Source organism: Macrotis lagotis, chromosome 6 (assembly GCF_037893015.1).
Source record: "Macrotis lagotis isolate mMagLag1 chromosome 6, bilby.v1.9.chrom.fasta, whole genome shotgun sequence".
Taxonomy (NCBI): Eukaryota; Metazoa; Chordata; class Mammalia; order Peramelemorphia; family Peramelidae; genus Macrotis; species Macrotis lagotis.
Window position 1 is genome coordinate 53,910,693 of NC_133663.1, and position 19,895 is coordinate 53,930,587.

Here is a 19,895-nt window from a genome sequence, read left to right on the forward strand (position 1 = left end):
GAAGATATAATTTTATAACATGATGCATAGGGGCTGCTGTGTTGTGATAACACTGATTATTAGATATTTTGGATAATTTCTAAGATCAACCATCATAGATAAAGGAATCTTCCTGGATCATCCCCAAATTGGTTTGATCCTGTGAGTTCATTCTTGGACACATCCCACTCATATAGTGAGAATATAGCTGTCCTTTGATAAGATTTCTGACTCGATCCATTCTTCCAGGACTGGAGACAAGAAAGTCAACTACCTCAAGATCTACTACCAAAATGCCCCTCATGATGTTCACAATTACCATATGCCTCAATTCTCCTGTAGACTTCCGTCTAGGTTGCATGGATAGTCAAAGTGCACAGGGATTGGGTTAAAGCTTTTCATTTTCAATATCTTGTTGGTATCTTGCAGGAACTGGTTCCAAACAATGCTGAAATTATGAAGATGCTCTAAGGGTCCAACTATATCAAAGTATCTTTGTTCCTACTGACACCAATAACTTCATTAGTAAATTACATTCTCACTGATTTAGCTCAGATTTGGATAGTTTTTGTCACTCAGTCCTCCAAGTTGTCCCAAAGTGTGTAATGGTATTTTTTAAAATATCTCTCATGAATGATTGAAAAACAATGATCAACAATTATCTGCTGTTGTCTGCTTACTATACAAGGCTTTCCACATCCTTGACTGCTCCAGCACATAACTCTGCTCAAATGGCTATCAAAATTGTCTTCCTAAAAAAGATATCACTCTCCATTCGTAAGCTCCAGTGGTTCACTATTACTATCTCCAGAGCAAAATACAAAATCTAGTTTGATTTTTAAAGTCTTTCTTAATCTGGCTCCTTCCTCCTTTTCTAATCCATACATAATACCCTTCTTCCCCTTCCCTCCCACCCCCATATATTCTACATTTCAGCAACTCATTGTTCTCCACCCAAGACATTTCATTTCCTGACTTGGTTCCTTTTTCATTGATTGTGGAATTCTCTCCCTTCTTACCTCTGACTCCTGAATTTCCCAGCTTTCTTTAAACCTCAACTAAATCCTCAAATCTTCAGAAGTCTTTCTCAGTCTCTGTCACTCTCTTGATTTTTGTGGGGTAATAGGATCACACATCTAAGTAAATATCAAGTGTCTGAGGTCAGATTTGAACTCAGGTTCTCCTGACTCCAGGGCCAGTACTTTATCAACTGTGCCACTTAGCTGCCACTCCCCATCCCCAGCATCTCTTAATATTAGAGTCTTCCCTCTGAGGTTTCCTCCAATTGTCTCCAATCGTTAGAATGTAAGCTCCTTGAAGGCAGGGACTATTTTTGCAGTACTTAGTATTCCCATCACTAGGCACAGTACCTAGCAGATAGTAAATACTTAATAATGCTTGTTGAGGTCCCCATCACTGCTTTTGGAATCCTTTGAATCCAGGTGGAATAGGCCCATATGCAATTAGTGAGGAAGCCAAATTCACTTTTGGAGGTACCAGGATCAATTCTTTCCCTGGCACTGTCTTCCCTCTCCAGTAGTGGTCATATTGTATTAAAGCTGCATTCTCTTCATATGTGGATCCAACTTGCCTGTGGTTATCTTTTCAGTAGTTTATCTTCCTTGCCCATCCTTCTGTACTTAAATTCTGGGCTTTTAAGAACCACTCTCTTATGATTGTTTCAATAAGTCCTAGCTATTTTAGTGCATTTAATCTTTTCAGAAAGCAATAATTTTGCCTGAGAATTAAGATTTCCATGAATACTTACAAAAGGTTTTAAAACAACTAATTATTGATAAATTCATGTAATTCAGTCCTGAATTGCTTCAAAGTTAATGACTGATGAAGTTCAAATTAAATATCAGAATTTTTAAGAAGACAAGTTGATAAAATTTATATTAAAAGAAACCAGAGGATTTTTTTTAATCTATCCACCTCTGAGAGGAGACATTGGAGAAAGTCTTTCACAGACACCAAGGGAAGAATTTAGAACAATGTTATCAATATTTGTGCCTTATAATAATTTTCAACACAAATCATGAAATAAATTACCTAATAGATTTGGGAAAAAACTAACATCTTGTCCAGATATATTATACTTTGACATTTCAGAAGAACCCTGATTTCACTGATGTGCTTTGCCCCTTCACTGGTGAAGAGCATGATGTTCACACATGAGTAGGTGGTTTCATGATCTGTCATGTCCAAAAATCCTCACTAGCAGGTGGTCATTCTTAGCAATAAACCTCTCTGAATTTAACCAGAATGACCTGTAGATGATAGGCACAGAGCCTTTCTCTAGGCATGTGTATGTATATATGTGTGTATATATACATATGTGTGTATATGTGTCTATGTGTATGGATGTGTGTAATTCTCCAGAGGTTCTAAGGAAAAGTTATATGTTAGAAAAAAGTCAATTGGTATTACAGTACCCCATTACTGTGGGAATGATTTTGAGGGAAAAGTATCTCTTCCTCCCCTAAAAAAAGCTAATGAAACAATAGATCCTGGAATATTGATAAACATTTATAAAATATAACTACATGCTTTTAACCAGTACAAATGAAAGTCAAAATGAGTTGATTGTTTCTTGGTAAGCAATTCATAAAAGGCAGCAAGATTACCTTTACTAAAATGCTTATTTATATAAGCATTTGAAATCGAATTTTTAGATAGCTAATTGTGTTATTTCATTTTAATTTCCCTTTTAAATCTGTTGTGTTGTCGGGCATCCTTCATTATTCAATTTCATATACTGGTAAAATTTCTGATTTTAAAAAATATTATTCATTTAAAGATTAAGGATGAGTCCTTAAAGCATTTCTCTCTAACAATAAAAATGGAAAGCAATCAAATATTTACCTGTACAAGTGATTAATATATGGATTGACACCCAAAGAATTCATCCAGTTCCGGAATGTTCTCTCTTCTTTGCTTTCTCCTATAGTAGACATGAGTTCATATTGATGATTTAAAGGGGGGAAAAGAAGCAAGAAAGAAAGATATATATATATGTATATTTAAACTATTTTTATAGATAAGCTAATTCTATGTGATTAATTGTGGTTCCTGTGCTGTATTTCCTTTAGAAAACAATTCCCATTTTGCAAATGGCAATCATTGCTGCGGAAGTCTTTATTTGCTTATAGCATTACTGATCAGAAAAAGGGGCCACACTATGTGCAATAGTGAATATTTTTAGACCTATAATTGGAATTCAGTTTGAGGGTGGGATTTTAAATGTTAATTAGGTTTTTTTTCCTGTTAAATAGAAATAGAAAAGCTGTCATTTGCCAAAGGAAATATTTTTTAAAAATAAGTTTTTTAAAATTGATCTCTAAACATGTGCTCTTTTCTTGTGATGGAAAATGCCAACCACATCCAGAGAAAGAGCTACCGAGTCTAAATGCAGATCAAAGTATACTGTGTTCACTTTTTAAAATTTGTTTTCTATTCTTTTTCTTTCTCATGGGTTTTCCCTTTTGTTCCGATTCTTCTTTCACAGCATGTCTAATATGGAAATATGTGTAACATGATTATGCATGGATAACCTATGTCAAAATATTTGCTATCTTAGGGTAGAGGAAGGAAAGAATAGGAAAGAGAAAACTTTTCAAAATGAAGAAAACTATCTTTACATATAACTGGAAAAATGAAAAAAAAATGTGCACTTTAACTTTATAGAAAGAAACTAAATAAATGTATGTAAATTTAGACCTTGTCTATAGCAAAAGGGGGAAGGGGAAGGAGAGTAAGAACTATAAACAAGTGCAACATACAGGTAAAATCCACTGTTAACCCAGATGTTCAGCTATAACTGATATTTTGATACTTCTAGGTCACCTTAGTTCTACTAATAGTTCCTACTGTAAATCTATCAGAGATACAATCTCCTGAAATGCTGCTTAATCATCTTTTATAGCTTAGATTTACTTTCTACCATATTAAGTCTAAAGCATTGCAATTCATTTAAGATGAACAGCCCTAAGTACCATTATTTGGCCTATGGCTACTATCATCTCCTTCAGGATTCCCACCATGGCTGTGTTTATAGTAGTTTAAGGAAAGTAGCTCATAATATGACAAAAAAAGTAATAATTGAATCTCTTAAAAAATGCAGTAGAACATTATGAGATTTCACTGCAGTGTTTTCACTTCCTATATTTTCCAAATTGGAATTAGACCCACATGTTTTACTTTAATTTCCCTCATAGTTGACTCTCTAGATTTATTTCTTGGAGAGGGTATTCTATCATCCTACTTTGAGTCTGGGAGTGCTGGAATATCCTAGGCTATCATGAATCACTTGGATCAAATGTTCCATTGACAAGGAAGGACTCATAAACCATAGACTATCCCAGCCACATACTCTGTAATACTTCAGGCAATTGTTCTCCTGAGACCCTCAGGGACTCAAGTGTATAAAGACAAGGCCATTCCCTTTCATTATAGAACCTCTTGAGGTACTTTCAGACAAAGATCCTTCACCTCAGATCCAAAAGGGTCAATTAATCTGACTCACACATGACTAAGCATATCCTCTATTATATCCCCAACCAATAGTTATCCAACCTGAGTTTGATGACCTCAGTTAAAGGTGAGCCCTCTACCAAACAAGACAATCTATGCTATTTTCAAATAACTCTTAATTATTACGAGATTTCTCCTTGCATTAAGCCTAAATCTATCTTTTGCTGTTTCTGTAGTCAACAGGGCAAATTCAATCTCTCTTCCACATGACAGACACTTGAAATAATTGATGACAGCTAATTGGTCTTCTGAGTCTTCTTTTCTCCAGGCTAAACATGACTGGCTCTTTCAACCAGTTCTTATTGTCATATTTTCAAGGGTCTAACCCTTCAATAAACTTGTGACCCTCCTTTGGATGCTTCTTAATTTATCAGTGTCCTTCCTCAAAATGAACATAATACTCTACATTTGGGTTCTCCAAGGAATTATAATCTCCATTATATTTGATAATCTGCTTTTCTTAATGGAGCCTAAAAAACATAAAGGGTTTTGATTGCTCCATCACATTGTTGATACAAATTGAACTTGCTTTCTACTAAGATTCATTGATTTTTCTCAAATGAACTGCTACAACCTTTTGTGAAACTGATATTTTGAACCTAAATTTAACATCATCTCAATCCCTTTAAAATATATTTAGCTCAAGGTTCTTGCCTAGTATAGATTCTGACAATGTGTATTATCCTATGTGTTAGTTATCCTTTCTCATGTTGTGTCACCAGCAAATCTGAAGTGACTTTATTCAAGCTCTTGATAAAAATACTAAATGGCACTTAGTCAGATTCTAATTCCTGTGACACTTTACCATAGACCTTTCTCCAGACTGACACTGCATCATTACTTGAGTATTTGGGGTACTAGACAGCTCTCTAGGGTAATTCTAAAATGGAATATCAAAAGTAATCTCTAGAATCAAGTTGGTTTTGTGTCAGGGTAGGGACGAGAAAGGCGAAGGGGTGATAGCAATCCTGATTACTATTTCTGCTACTGAAAGGGAAAAGGCAAATAGTATAATGGATTTTCATATGGTTTTCAATGTTAATCGTATTTTTCTTAAATTACTTTGGTTTTATTTCTCCTAAACTATACATGACCTCTATTGGGGAAATTATTCTTTTTAAATCACTTCTCTGCTTTTCAATCGACATCTATAAACATTATTTTTTTAAATAGACATGCCTAAAATCCCTATTTTCCTTTTTTTTCCTGTGACCATTTACGAATTCTATTTAAAGATATGAAATGTCTTTGAAATGGCAGTCTTCGACAAATATAAATACTGAAATTCAGGTTCAGTGTGTTTGACTTAAACTTACCCCCCCCCCCACAGAATAACAGAATTAAAATTAGCAACTATAGCTGAAAGGGGCCTTAGAGGTCATCTAATCTAATCTCATTTTATTAATGAGAAACTGAGCTGAGAGAGCTTAAAATCACATTTATATTAAAGTTTGGAGCCAAGATTCAGATGTGGATTGCAACTCCAAATTCTGGTTCAGTTTCTTGGGTTTAAAAAGCTATTTAGGGAGCAACTTTGAAGGTTGAAATATAAATTACACATTTTTCATAATGTCATGTTTACATTTTGATCCAAAATAATAATTAAATTCTACCAAGTAGACATGAAAAGGAAAACAATGGAAAATGTAAATGTTTTATTTGCTCTCAGGTTTTTAATAACACTTTCATCAGCTTTAGATTTATTATTGATTATTAAACCTGAGTGTTAGCATTGATTTAAAAATAAGGGATGTCTAGAAAGTAAATAAGTTTCATAATAAAGCATTTATTTATCAAACTCTAGTTTTATCTGTAAATAAATGCTCAAAATCTGAGACATCATATAGTGTACAGGAATTGACGGTTAAGCAAAATAAAAGCCTATATATATATATATATATATATATATATATATATATATATATATTCTGGCCTGGGGAGTATTTCCTAGATTGGAAGTAGAAGTAAAGGATACTGCAGAAATTTCAGTGGTAGAATGCAAAACATTCTTTTCATTTATTGTCTACCCTTTAATGGAACTCCTGGCAGACCAAATAAACTTGTTACAATCTTACTGAGTCACAAAACAATGAAATATTATGGATGTTGATCCAGAGATAATTAATGCTATCATTCATGTGTTGAGTAGGAATTGTTCAGTAATTTGTTTTTCACAACAAAGTTTCTCTCATTACTTGGCCAATAGATGACTTTGATTTGTTTAATAAGAAGAAGCTAAAGCTTAATGGTAATCTGAAAGATCCCTTTGGATTTTATTAAGATATTTTCCACTAAGATTTTTTTTTAGGTTTGTTTTTTTTTTTTTTGCAAGCAAATGGGGTTAAGTGGCTTGCCCAAGGCCACACAGCTAGGTAATTATTAAGTGTCTGAGACCAGATTTGAACCCAGGTACTCCTGACTCCTAGCTGCCTCTTCCACTAAGATTATTGACAGTACATAAGTTTAGGTGATGATTGTGTCTGAATTTGTGGAGGGAAATATTGTTACCTAAACTCTGCTAATATGGCAAAATTTTTTTAATCAGCAGTGCATAAAAATAGAAATATCCAGAAAAAGGTCATCTGAAGTTCCTGCCTGATCTAAATCCATTGTTCTAAATATAATGATTATAGAGCCAAGTGATTATATTTAAAGATGTATATCAGGAGATATGTTCTAAGGCGATTGATAAATACTTCCAGCAGTATCATCTTAAAATTGTATATGGCAAATACTAAAGGAAATATTCAGCAATACCATTCACACTGAAAAAAAAATCTACCAAATGCATGCTGTACTATAGCAAAGGAATCCAAACAAGACAAAAGGAGGTAAGAGCCAGCAAGTTCAAGAATGCACCTCTAACTAGCAAGAATTCAGGGGCTAAAAATAGCAGACCATTTTTAATATGCCATTCTAAACAAGTGTCTTTTATTGTAAAACACAGGAATTCTGAAATATGCCAGACTTGTGAAAACCTTGCCTTTCTTTAAAATTTTCTTCTGATACTTTAGTTTAAATTTCTAATTTTTGGTAGAAATGTCTTATGGAAATGCGACATTACTAACATGTATATATAATGAGGAAACATATTCTTCGACTTTGAAGCTACTTAAATACAAAAAAAATTACTGTAGTTGTCAACTGGCAGAGCAAGTATAGTGGTGGAAATAAAAATTATTTATTTATGGTATTATCATGATGATGGAGTGTATAAAAAAACATAAAAGAGGAGTATAGTTTTGACTCTTGTCCCCATTACCAAAAGAAAAGGAGGAGTATATATGTGAAAGGGACAAGTTTGGGAACTTTAGTTTCCACTTTCCAGGACTGGAGGAGGCGGCCATTCTCTGACGCAAATGAAAAGAAGGATCATCATTAATAGTAGTTACTTTTTTTTTGGAAAAACCATCGCTGCTGTCATATTTTTTTTTCTTTTGGATTCTTGGACTAATATGAATAGATATAGATAGATGGAGATCTATCCATCCATCCATTCATCTAGTGATTTCTCTCGCTCTCTACATATATATTAATATGTATATTAATATATATATGGTGGGAGAAAATGCAAGGGTAGAAAGGACAGTTAAAAAGAGAATTTTTGTCTATGTTAACTTTTAAATTGCAGGTTGAAAAACAGGGTACTGACCTTTTCCTTTACTGTGTTCAATAAGATTCTTCAATAAGTATAGAATAATTAAATAATATTAAATACAGATATATTGAAGGATCAAATTGGACCCTTTCAGAAATAAGAAGCAGGAGAGGTTTGGGGACATGTAGGATGAAGGGAAAAAAATACTTAAATTCCCACTGTGAAGTCAAATTGTCAAAATAAATGTGATTTAAACTGTAATAACCTACTACTCCAGAAAGAAACTCAGGTGGTTAGTTTATTTTAGCAAAGATTTGCTTCAGAGTCATAATTTAAACTATAATTTTATTTCTCCATCATAAATCATTCTTTCGGCATATTAAGACAAGGATAACACAGCATAAACAATGCAAAGAAGAAACACCAACCCAGAAGAAAAGAATAAATGGTAATAATAGAAAAATTTCAGAATAAATAAGCTTATGGATAGAAAAGTACTAAATACAGTACCTACATTAGGAGGGGTCAAATCTGCATTTCATGAAGCAAAACAGGAAAGTTATAAATTATGAGATAGATAATGACAGCTTGTATATTATAAGACATTAAAGTAATGAGTGTTTCATCTTCCCCACCTCCCACCCTTTAATTAAGACCACTTCAAAGAGAACCAATCTGGAGAAAAATAAAATTGCTCTTTAGTTTTGAAATAGGAAAAAAAAAACCATAGCATGAATGTCTTCTAATTGAAAATATATTATTCATATTGGCAAATTTTATGTTATTATTTAGTGAATTTTTTTTAACATATAGTGGTTTTCACCAAGCTATTAACATCTGGGAAAATTCTAAGAGTTTTTTACCCCAATGTTGTCTTTCATCCAACACTAGATGAATTCTAATCCATTAACACACCTGCATAAACATATATATAAACACACACAAAATGATTTCTAGGATGCCACATTTTCCTCTCATTCTTGCCATACTTGATTGTTGCAGTAAGCCAGTACAGTGCTTGGAACAGAGTGAGACAATTTAAGACCAAAAAAACTCACCTTCTATCAAATTCATATCAATGTCATTATTCTCAGGCTTGTGCAGACATGGATATGTGTTAAAGAGATTTGCAACAAAAGCTAAATTAAGTTTGGGATTTCCAGCAACCACATCTGCAGGAGCAACAAATTGCCTACAGCCCAGTTTCTCAGCTTCTTGAAGCATCAGATTAGCTCTTTTCAGATCATTTTTCTCCTGTGAAAGAATGAATAAAAAAAAACACATACTGAGCATTTTCTATATGCTTACATGTAAATGATGTCAACCACAACAGCATGATTTTTCAACTAATATCTAGGAAGTAAATAGGTCTCATGTCAAAGACTATAATTATTCTCTAAAGCTACACAATGAAATAAAAAAATTCACGAGAACCAATTTCAAAAATTTTTATTTGCTTATTCATGCTATAGATAAACATTCTTCTGTAAATATATCTGATGACAGCTTGACTTACAAGAGGACAGACGTCTCCAGGAATTTCTAACAACTCTGGCTCTGATAATTCTAAATCTAAGAAGCAGGGATTAAGTGTGAGATATTTTATCCATTATATTAGAACAACCATAACATCTTATATTTGTACAACACCTTATAGAGAGTTTTAAAATTTTTGTGTTTTTTGATTCTCAAAAGAAGTCACAGTTTTAGGCAAAGCAAGCATCTTTCTCATTCCAAAGATGTACAAGGCAGCATTCCTAATGAATACACACAGTCAGACCTATATCTCAGATCTTTTGATTCTTGATCCAATGTTTACTCCAATGTGCAGGGTTGACAATCAACAGAAATTGTCAGATATTTATTGCTTTCACCTCCAGAGAAATCTACAGATGGATTGTCTGATGAGCTAGCAGAATTAAATTATTTATCATATATAAATATATGAAATAATTGCAAGTAATAAAGTCTCAAATTTCCATATGTTATCTCCAGAGAGATAATGTATGTTAAATAAATCTTAAAATACTGTATAAATGACAGTCTTTAAATTAATTTTACTTATTCTCTATTGTTCATTTTAGGCTCAGAAATTAATACCTTCCTCTCTTATCTAAAAACAAATCTATTACAAAAAAAGTATTGCCATCTTTTCATGTAGAAAGGGGATACCACTTACTCCATGTAGCAATAGTAATCTACTTTGGACTTTTCCCCAAATAACAACCACTCAGTAAATAACTCTATTTGTCTTAATCACCTTCCCAACCTCATATGCCTTAGTAATTTTTCCTCTAGGTTCCCTGCCTCAATAAAAAACATTGGGATGGAAATTAAAAAATGGGGACTACATGAAGGGATTGCATCAGAGGCAATTAAAAAAGAATAACAAAGTGCCAAGTCTCTCAACAACAAAATTTCCAAATTATTCTGCAAAAATTTACTATGTTCTCAAACCATTCATTACAACTATTGAAGATAAAATTAATAAAATAATTATCAAGTTTCAATTAAAACCCCACCTTATGGAAAAACCCTTTCTCAACATCCCCCAATCTAAATGCCTTCCCAATGTGAAAAGAAAACTATTATTTATTACAGATATGATAGAGAATCAAATCAAAAACTCTTGAAACAAAAACTTTAGTAAAGATGTAATATAAAAAATAAACCCACAAAAATCATTAGTATTTCTACACATTACCATCAAAGTCCAGCAGAAAGAGATAGAGAACATCCATTTAAAGTAACTGCAGGAAATACAGAATATTTGGGAATCTACCTGCCAAGCTGAACCCAAGGCCTATATGAACAAAATTACAGAATAATAAATAAAAACAGATCTAAACAGTTGGAGAACTATTTATTGCTCCTGGGTAGGCTGAACCACTATAATAAAAATGATAATTTTACCCGATTTAATTTACTTATGCAATGCCATATCAATCTAATTACTAAAGAATTATTTTATGAAACTAGAAAAATAATAATATTCATCTGGAGGAACAAAAGGGCAAGAACATCAAAGGAATCGATTTTTTTTAAATCATGTAGAAAGGTGATCCATTGATACCAGATTTCAAACTATATAAAAAATCAGTAAGCAGCAAAACAATCTAGATTAGATGGAAAACAATAAAATAGAAAAAATTCCCATCAAATTTTTCTGATAAAGATCTTCTTTTTCAAATATATAGAAAACTGAGCCAAATTTATAAAAAACAAAAGCCGTTCTTCAATTGATAAATGGTCAAAGGATATGAACAGGCAGTTTCAGAAGAAGAAATCAAGCTATCAATACTCAGATGAAAAAATACTCTAAATGAAAATTGAAATACTCTGCAATACCACCTCATATCTATCAGATTGGGTAACATGACAGAAAAGAAGAATGACAAATGTTGGAAAGGATTCCATCATTAGTGAAGTTGTGAACTGGTCCAGCCATTCTGGAGAATAACATCAATAGCCCCCCAAATGCTAGGGGTACCTTCTGTCCTATAATACCACTCCTGGGTCTATATCCCAAAGAGTTCAAATAAAAGAGAAAAGGAACTATTTCTACAAAAATATTGCTAGCACTTTTTTTCTGGTAGCAAAGAATTGGAAATCAAGGGGATGCCTATCAATTGAGGAACAGCTGAACAAGTTATGTTATAACACTGTGCTGGAATACTATTCTGCTACAAGAAAAGATAAGCATGATGATTTCAGAAATACTTGGGAAGACTTAACAAACTGATGCAAAGTGATGTGATCAGAACCAGAAGCACGCTGTACACAGTAACAGCAACGCTGTAACAATGTTCAGATGGGGAAAATTAAGCTATTCTCAAGACCATAATCCAAGACAATTCCAAAACACCCATGATGAAAAATGTTATCAGAGAGAATCGATGAACTCTGAGTACAAACTGAAGTATATTTCTTTTTTGCATTCTTTATTTTCATTGCTTTATTTTTATCTGCATTTTCTTTTGCAACATGACTAACGTAGGAATGGGTTCTCTATGACTTACAATGTATAATAGATATCAAATTGCATCCAAGGTGGATTGAGAGGGAGAGAATTTGCAACTCAAAATTTAAAAAAATTAACACTTGAAAAAATTTTACCTGTAACTGGAAAATATTTATGAACTAAAATATTTTTAAGATCAATTCCTTCTTTCTGAGATGATCTCCAATTTATCTTGTACATATCATGTTTGTACTTTCTTAAAGTGCACAGTCCTAAAAATTAGCTAAAATAATATAAAATGTTTCATAAATAACTCATTTTATCCTTACAACAACCCTGGGATTGTTCCAATAATAGTTGCTGTTATTGGAGACAGATAGAGATGTCCAGAGTTGCACAGCTCATATGTGTTTGAGGGTGTACTTTAGCTTGGTTTTTCCTGACTCCAAGTCTAGCACTCTATCCACTGGACTAGTTTTCTATAGTTAATAAGAGCTACTCCCTAAGTGGGAGAGTGAGGAAGGATATTGCCAGATTCTGCCCAAACTCACAAAAAGCCTAGAATGACATGCAGGATGATGCTTCATACAATAGTCTAGAGTAGATGGGGGCTTAGTGCAAGTTTGGACCATGAATGTTTTTCCTAGAGGGCTCAACAAGGAATCTCCATACAGAAGACAAAATAGGGAATATATGTTTGTTTTTCTTAAATGTTCAGTATGCAAAACAGTATAAAAATTCATAAAGTAATGTACAAAATCAGGGCAGTTTGTGAACAACTAAATGCCTTTCCACTAACATAGGATTAGAGGAGAAAGACACCTCCTATTAACAAGTAGAACTCCTAGTTTCTTTTCATTAAGGAAATATTGATAGAGATACATTCTAGACACAATCATGGCCAAGATTCTCTCTGTCTCTCCTGCAATCTTAGCCGAAACAAGGTCTCAGTATGGTAGATCTGATTACATCCTAGGTTCCTAAAGATATGAGAACATCTTGATTCAATTCAGCAGATATTATCAAGCATTTCACCTACTGCATGCAAAGCAGTCTTAAGAATACACCAAGAGAACTTTTTTCTTAGTTCTCTAGAGTAATTAAAAGTTCAATTGTTCTATCATACCTGAAAAAAGGATCACAAAGATTACAAGAACTTCCTGCTCATCATCTAGCATCATTAAATTCAGTCTATTTTTTTTCAAGTCTCAGACAATTTCACCAGTTACTTAGCTGACAAGAGATAGGTCAACCCACCACAATGAATCCATCAATAAGAGAATCCATTGATGAGGATGGACTCATACCACTATTTCCTCCTTGGTAAAATCTATTTTCTTCTGTAACATAAATGGGAAGGAAATCAGGTTTAGTAGCAGCCTTGCCAGCATGTTAGCAATAGCAACAACTGAGTTTCTGAACTCAAAATGCATTTATAGGTCAAGACTCTGAGATTTTGTCAGATTAGGAACTTCTTTTGGCAAGGGAGATCACAGCCAGCCTTTAACTTATTGGTTTGGCTGAGTTTCAGAGTGGTTCAGTGACTTGATATAAAGTGTGAGAGGCAGGATTTGAATTCAGATTGAGGGCTTCCTGACTCTAGATTTGAAATCCTGTAATATTTCCAACATCCAACAAATGATCTTTGAAGGGATCAAATTTATTAAAGGCTTGAGGTCCACCCCTTCACTGCTCCCCCCCCCCACTCCACAACCATCCATACAGTCCCAGTCTCATGCTACCTGGGATATAAATAGTTCTAGATAATTGTACTTACATTAAGTCCAGAAAGGTCAATGGTAACAGAAGGTTCATCAACTTTGTCTCCTTTAGGGGCAATCTGATTAAGCAGATGCAAATAGGCCCTGGAATCCTATCAGAAAATAAATCAATTTGCTTTGTAAGATAAAATTTTTCACATATTGTAGACATTATTCCCCTCTCAAAGGACAATATGATTGATCAAACCTCACAGGGCTGTTTTGAGGATCAAACAAAATATAAAGTGCACAAAATGCACATAGTAAGTGTAATGTCACCTATTATTATTGTTGTTAACATTTTAAGTTGGAAATGAATTATGAAAATCCAGTGCAATTCCACAAATATAATAATGACATTTATAAGTGTTTTAAATATAGTCCTTTGCAGATAATTTCATTTTACTCCCAATAGTTCTATATGGTAGGTTGTTCTGGTATGATCTTTATTTTACAGACCAGGAAAGAAAAGCTCAGAGAGAAGTTGGTTAGAAGTCTTGCTTAGACTACCCTAGTTAATGGCAGAAAAAGCAAAATTTGAACCTAGATCTTTTCCACTCCAAGACAATTGAGTCATGCTATCTCTTTTTTTAAGCACTTACTATATACAAAGCTTTTTGTTAGACATGAAGGATACAAATTCAATTCCACACAACCAATCTCTGTTGCAGATCAGGCAACAAAGATTCCCTGACCCCAATGTGCTTCCTGAGGAAAAAGACCAGGTAACTTCAGAAAAACCTGGAAAGACTTGCAAGAACTGATGCTGAGTGAAGTGAGCAGAAACAGAAGAACAGCAATGTCATGTGATGATTGACTATGATAGACTTATTCAAAGTCAACCCTAAAGGACTCGTGATGGAAAATACCATCCACAATTAGAGAAGGAACTATGGAGTATGAATGCAGACCACAGCATTTTATTTTCAATTTTTTCAATTTGCTTAGTTTTATGTTTTTTCCCTTTCATGGTTTTCTTCATTTTTGTTCTGATTCTTTTTTCACAACATGGTTAATATGGAAATATGTTTAACATACTTATTCATGTATAACCTATATTAGCTTACTCACTGTCAAGGTGGGGGGTGGGGGAAAGAGAGTGAGGGAAAAAATGTGTAACTCAAAACTTTACCAAAAAAGGATTGTTGAAAATTACCTTTGAATGTAGTTAGAAAAATTAATAAATTTATTTTAAAAAATAAAAGAAAAAGATCAGATATGCAGAAGAAGAGACACAAACCAGAGAGACTAACTAGCTACCAAAAAAAGTCCCTTGAAAGAAGCTCTCCTTGGAAGGAAGGTAGGGAATTCTACTTGTTAGAGATGAGAGGGCATTCTCCAGGCCTGGGAAATGATGTGTGAAGAAGTGGGGGAAAGGAAAATTTTGTGTGGGAGACGGCAAGAGATTACTTTGGCTGTAGTAAAGGGGGGTAGATTGTCAAGGACTTCAAATGCCATTCAAAGAGACACTGTATTTATCTTAAGGGAAACAGGGAGTCCCTGAGGCTTTTTGAGCAGAAAAAGGATGAGGTCAGATGTGTACATTAGGAATATCAACTTGGCAGCTGGTAGAGGGAAGAGATTGAGTGCCTAGGGATCAATAAGGTCGCTATTCTAATAGTCCAGGTAGAGGTGATAAGGGGCCCAAGCAAGGTGGTGACTGAATAATGAAGAGAAAGGATAACTTTAAGAGATACTTTGGAGGTAATATCAACAGAACTTGCTTATGGACTGACTAGAGTGGGAGTGAGTAAAAATGAAGGGTCAGAAATAACTCTGCGGTTGAAAAATCTGAGTAATTTCAAGGTTAGTGATAAACTCAAAAGAAACGGGTAAGTTTAGAAGAGCTTGGGGGGAGGGGTGATAATTAGTAATTAGTTGTTTTGGACATATTAAGATTGAGATTCTTATGGGTCTAGGTGGAAGTATCGGTGTGCTGGTGTGGGATTAGAGGTTAGTAGTTGTCTACCTAGAGATAAAAATTAAATTCATGGTAGCTGAAAAGACTACAAAAAGATTGTGAAAAGAAAAAGGAGGAGAGGACCCGAAACAGAGTCCAGGGTGCAGTATAGAAATTAAAACCCAATTTGGACCTCAAAGGGAGTAAGAGTACTAAAGGGAGATAGGGTAATAGACATCTGAATCATAGGGAGAAAGGGTTTGATCAAAGGCAATGAGAAGAAAGAGAAATAGAATGAGAATCATAGATGGAGAGAAGTCTGGAATGTTAATGGAATGAGATTGATTGAGTAAAGAAACGGAAGAGGTAAATTGAGTCAAAGTCATGAAAGAACTTCACTTTGAAGAGTTGGAGTTTATAGTTTTTTTTTCAGAAGCCACTGTTTGGAAAGATCCTGAAGGGTTCTTTTTTAAGTAGAAGAATGGAATAAACAGACAAATGTGTCAGAAAGACTATTTAAGATAATTTGTAAAGGATGGAATCTAAGCTTCAAACTCCAATAAGGGGGAAATTATTTTTTTAACCTCTAAGTGACATTGGAGTTGTTTTGAATTGTGCAAGATTCTTTATGTTAGATAAAACTTATAATATATTTTCTTATCTGAAAGTCAACTTAGTTTCTTGCGGGAAAATGTTTGCCATCTTTGTATAGAAAGATGAAACAACTGACCCCATGTAGGATTACACAAGAACTTTAATGACATGAGATGTGCAAACAATAAATTGTTATTGGATTTCAAAGCAAATCTCCAGCCGGGATGATCAAGGAAAGCTCTACAGAGAAGATGGGATTTGAGCTGTGTCTAGAACAACCATGATGATTTAGATAAACAGAGAAAAGAAAAGTGGGGAGTGGAATTTATCCTGAGCCTTCTATAGGTTAGGCCCAGTATAAATGGAACATATGATCCCCTATTTTTCTTTTTGTTGCCCTTTATAATGGTAATATATGAAAAAAAGCTATTTGATGAAAAAGGCAAACCTTAATATCCTGACTGAAGTTGCTGATTTTCTGCCATCCTGCATTATTCAGATGAAAGTTTACCCATCGGAGCAAGAGTTCTTCTGGAGAAAGCTTCATGAGCTCTTCTAGATCTTCTCCTTCATTTAGTAAGGCAATCAGGGCTAAAAGGAAAAAAATGATAAATTATTGCTGCCTAGAAGTCAAAAGTATAATTTCAAGGTAAAGTAAAACTATCATTTTTTTACCTTCATTCCTGGAAATCTCAATATCAGCAAAAAGACCAACTTTAATGATCTGCCATAGAAGTCCCATAACCAAGTGAGGCTTTCCTTCCTTCAGATCTTGGGCTCCAATATTGACTACAGTACAGCCGATGGCTGATGCTGAATTCAGTGCTAGATTTAAGTTTTCCTAATTTTAAAAGAGAAATTCTACCAGTTAGTTCCTTTGAGTCCTTCTACACATTTTTTAAAAATTAATTAAAAAGTTCATGTTGCAAAAGTTTCAAGCATCTTTTATATTTATATGAAATCAATGCCATCTGTGTTCACTTGTATGGATACTCCTTCCGACAGCACATACTGCAACCCATTTGCAGCTTGGTAGATGATCCTCACATTTTGCTCTACCCCAAAATGCCATTGCCTAGCAGTCACCTTAGGAATGAATCTCACCAAACTTAACAGGTCAGAAAACAGACATTCAATCTATTAATAACTCTACATTCAAAGCCTTTCCAAGTTGGTAAAAAATGCAGGAGTTTTGGAAGAAGAGGAGAAGAGAGAGGAAAATTTAGACTAATTTTTATGATATATCATTTTTCCCTCTTTAAAATATGCTATTCCCCACCCCACCCCCAAAATCTGCTCTAAAAATTTGCCATAAAGTTACATGCTGAAAGCTACTTGTAAACCATAATATTGATTTATTAATTTTTTTTTTAGGTTTTTGCAAGGCAAACAGGGTTAAGCGGCTTGCCCAAGGCCACACAGCTAGGTGGCCGGTGCTTTATCCACTAGGCCACCTAGCCGCCCTTGTAATATTGATTTAAAACAAGTCTTTGCTTATGTCCTTTGTTTTCCCCCTTGTTAGGGCTATAATCCTTTCTATATCATGACATATTTCAATGAAGAAAAAAACAAAGAATTCAGTCTGGGAAATAAAGATATTAAATTTGAAAAATCTGGGCTTGAGTTGACTCATTGCTGTTTTTCTCATTTATTCCCAGGAAATGTTGAAATCAAACTGTATATTGAAAATCTTTTTTTTCAACTAGCTTTTCCAAGGACAGAATGTCCTAATTTACTTGAATCATCTGTATGCAGATGGGGCCTTCCTTCAGTTGACAGTTGGTATTGATTAGTAATCTAGATAATCAGAACTGAACACCAAAAATGCTAACAAGATATGGCTTTAACTCTTAGCTTTTGGGTTTGTTTGGGTTTTTTTTTTTTTAATAAAAGTTAGAAGTTTTCTTCCTATTCCCCCTCAAATATACTGCATATTTTTTTTGTCACATTCCTTGAGGCAGTGGCCTCCACAGCAGTTCTCCGGGAGAATTAGGCACAAGAGCTAAAAACAAAATTAACAAAGGACTGAGGATCTAGTTTCCAGAGAACATAAGAGCTTTATAGTACTGTATAGAGAGTTTATCCTTTTCTGCTGCAGACCAATTACCACTTGTCTTTGCTTAAAGTGTATGCTAAGCCGCCTCCTGAGAAGAGAAGGTAAAAGGGCTTGTAAGTTTTCAGGAAAAAATGAAGGATAATTAAAAAAAATTTTTTTGGTTCAGTTGAATGAGAAATATAAAAAAGAAAAGGGATGTGATTGAGCATCTTGCCATTTATTAGGAAGATGAAAGAAAGTGAAAATGAGTCACTAAACCTTTGGTAACAGATGTTCTCCCTAAAGAGAATCCTAGACACACTCAGGAAAAGGCATTTGCTTGTCCTTCCTAGAGCAGGGGTGGGGAAGTCCAGACTATGGGTCATTTCTTCTGGTACTGCCATGGCAACTGCAGATGGGACTTGAAATTCAATAAATCTAGGAGGTTTTAGGGGTGAATTAATTAAATGTTTGACAAAATATAGCAGGCGAATGATGTTATAAATATCCAAATGGCCCTTAGCAGTAAAAAGGGGATCCCCAACCCTGTTCGAGGGTGATGATATGGAATCACAAAAAAATGAGAGATCAATAAGAAGGGGGTCAGAGAAAGAAGAGAGCTGGAATGGCGATTGGTGAGTCCCTGCTCAATGGTGCCAAAGCAAAGGAGAAACGTCTCAAGGATCTATGCTCGGCCCTGTGAGGTAGATAGAGCTTGGGTACCAAGAATGGGGTCATGAAGACTCATATTCGTGCTTTCAAATCCAACCTCAGACACTTAGTAGATATATATAGTTAAATGACTAGGCAACTCGTTTAACTGTTTGCCTCAGTTTCCTCATCTGGAATAGAAGCTGGAGAAGAAAATCAAACTACTCCAGTATCTCTGCCAAGAAAATCCCAAAGGGGGTCACAAAGAGTTGATCCCAATTGAATAATAATAACATAGTCAATGTTTCAATTAGTGACTCGAACAAAAGTACTCTGCTAAGCACTTTACAAATATTATCTCATTTGATCCTCACAACAGGTGGGTGCTATTATTCCATTTTTCAACTGAAGATTCTCTGTTCATAAGAATTTTAGCTAGATGTTACAGTGGATTCAGCACTGAACCTAGAGTCAGAAAGACCTGAGTTCAAATGAGACTTCAGATATTTCCTAGCCTTGTGACCCTGGATAAATCACTTATTCTGTTTACCTCACTTGCTTTGACTACACAATTGCATTAGGAATAGCACTCTTTTGGGGCAGCTGGGTGATGCAGTGGATAGCACACCAACCCTGGAATCAAGAGGGCCTGAGTTCAAATCCAGTCTCGGACACTTAATAATACTTAGCTGTGTGTCCTTGGGCAAGCCACTTAACCCCATTGCCTTGCCAGAGAGAGAGAGAGAGAGAGAGAGAGAGAGAGAGAGAGAGAGAGAGAGAGAAGCACTCTCTTCCCAGGGCTTATGAGGATCAAACTGAGAATGAGAAAGGTTAAGTTCTCTAGCTGTTATCTACTTAATAAATGTCTGTGGCAAGATTTCAAC

The 19,895-nt window shown here is 34.4% G+C and overlaps 1 protein-coding gene across 6 annotated transcripts in view; it reads right to left on the reverse strand.

The window, feature by feature from the left end:
• The window catches only part of PLS1 (plastin 1), a 146,189-nt gene that overhangs the window by 15,345 nt on the left and 110,949 nt on the right, over nt 1–19,895 (reverse strand). For all 6 annotated transcript variants that reach the window (XM_074191153.1, XM_074191156.1, XM_074191157.1 and 3 more), the window contains 5 exons: nt 17,001–17,166; nt 16,774–16,916; nt 13,849–13,944; nt 9,169–9,364; nt 2,845–2,923 (listed from right to left, as the gene is read on the reverse strand). In XM_074191153.1, coding sequence (XP_074047254.1) covers nt 2,845–2,923; nt 9,169–9,364; nt 13,849–13,944; nt 16,774–16,916; nt 17,001–17,166 — 680 coding nt within the window. The remainder of the gene's footprint in view (nt 1–2,844; nt 2,924–9,168; nt 9,365–13,848; nt 13,945–16,773; nt 16,917–17,000; nt 17,167–19,895) is intronic.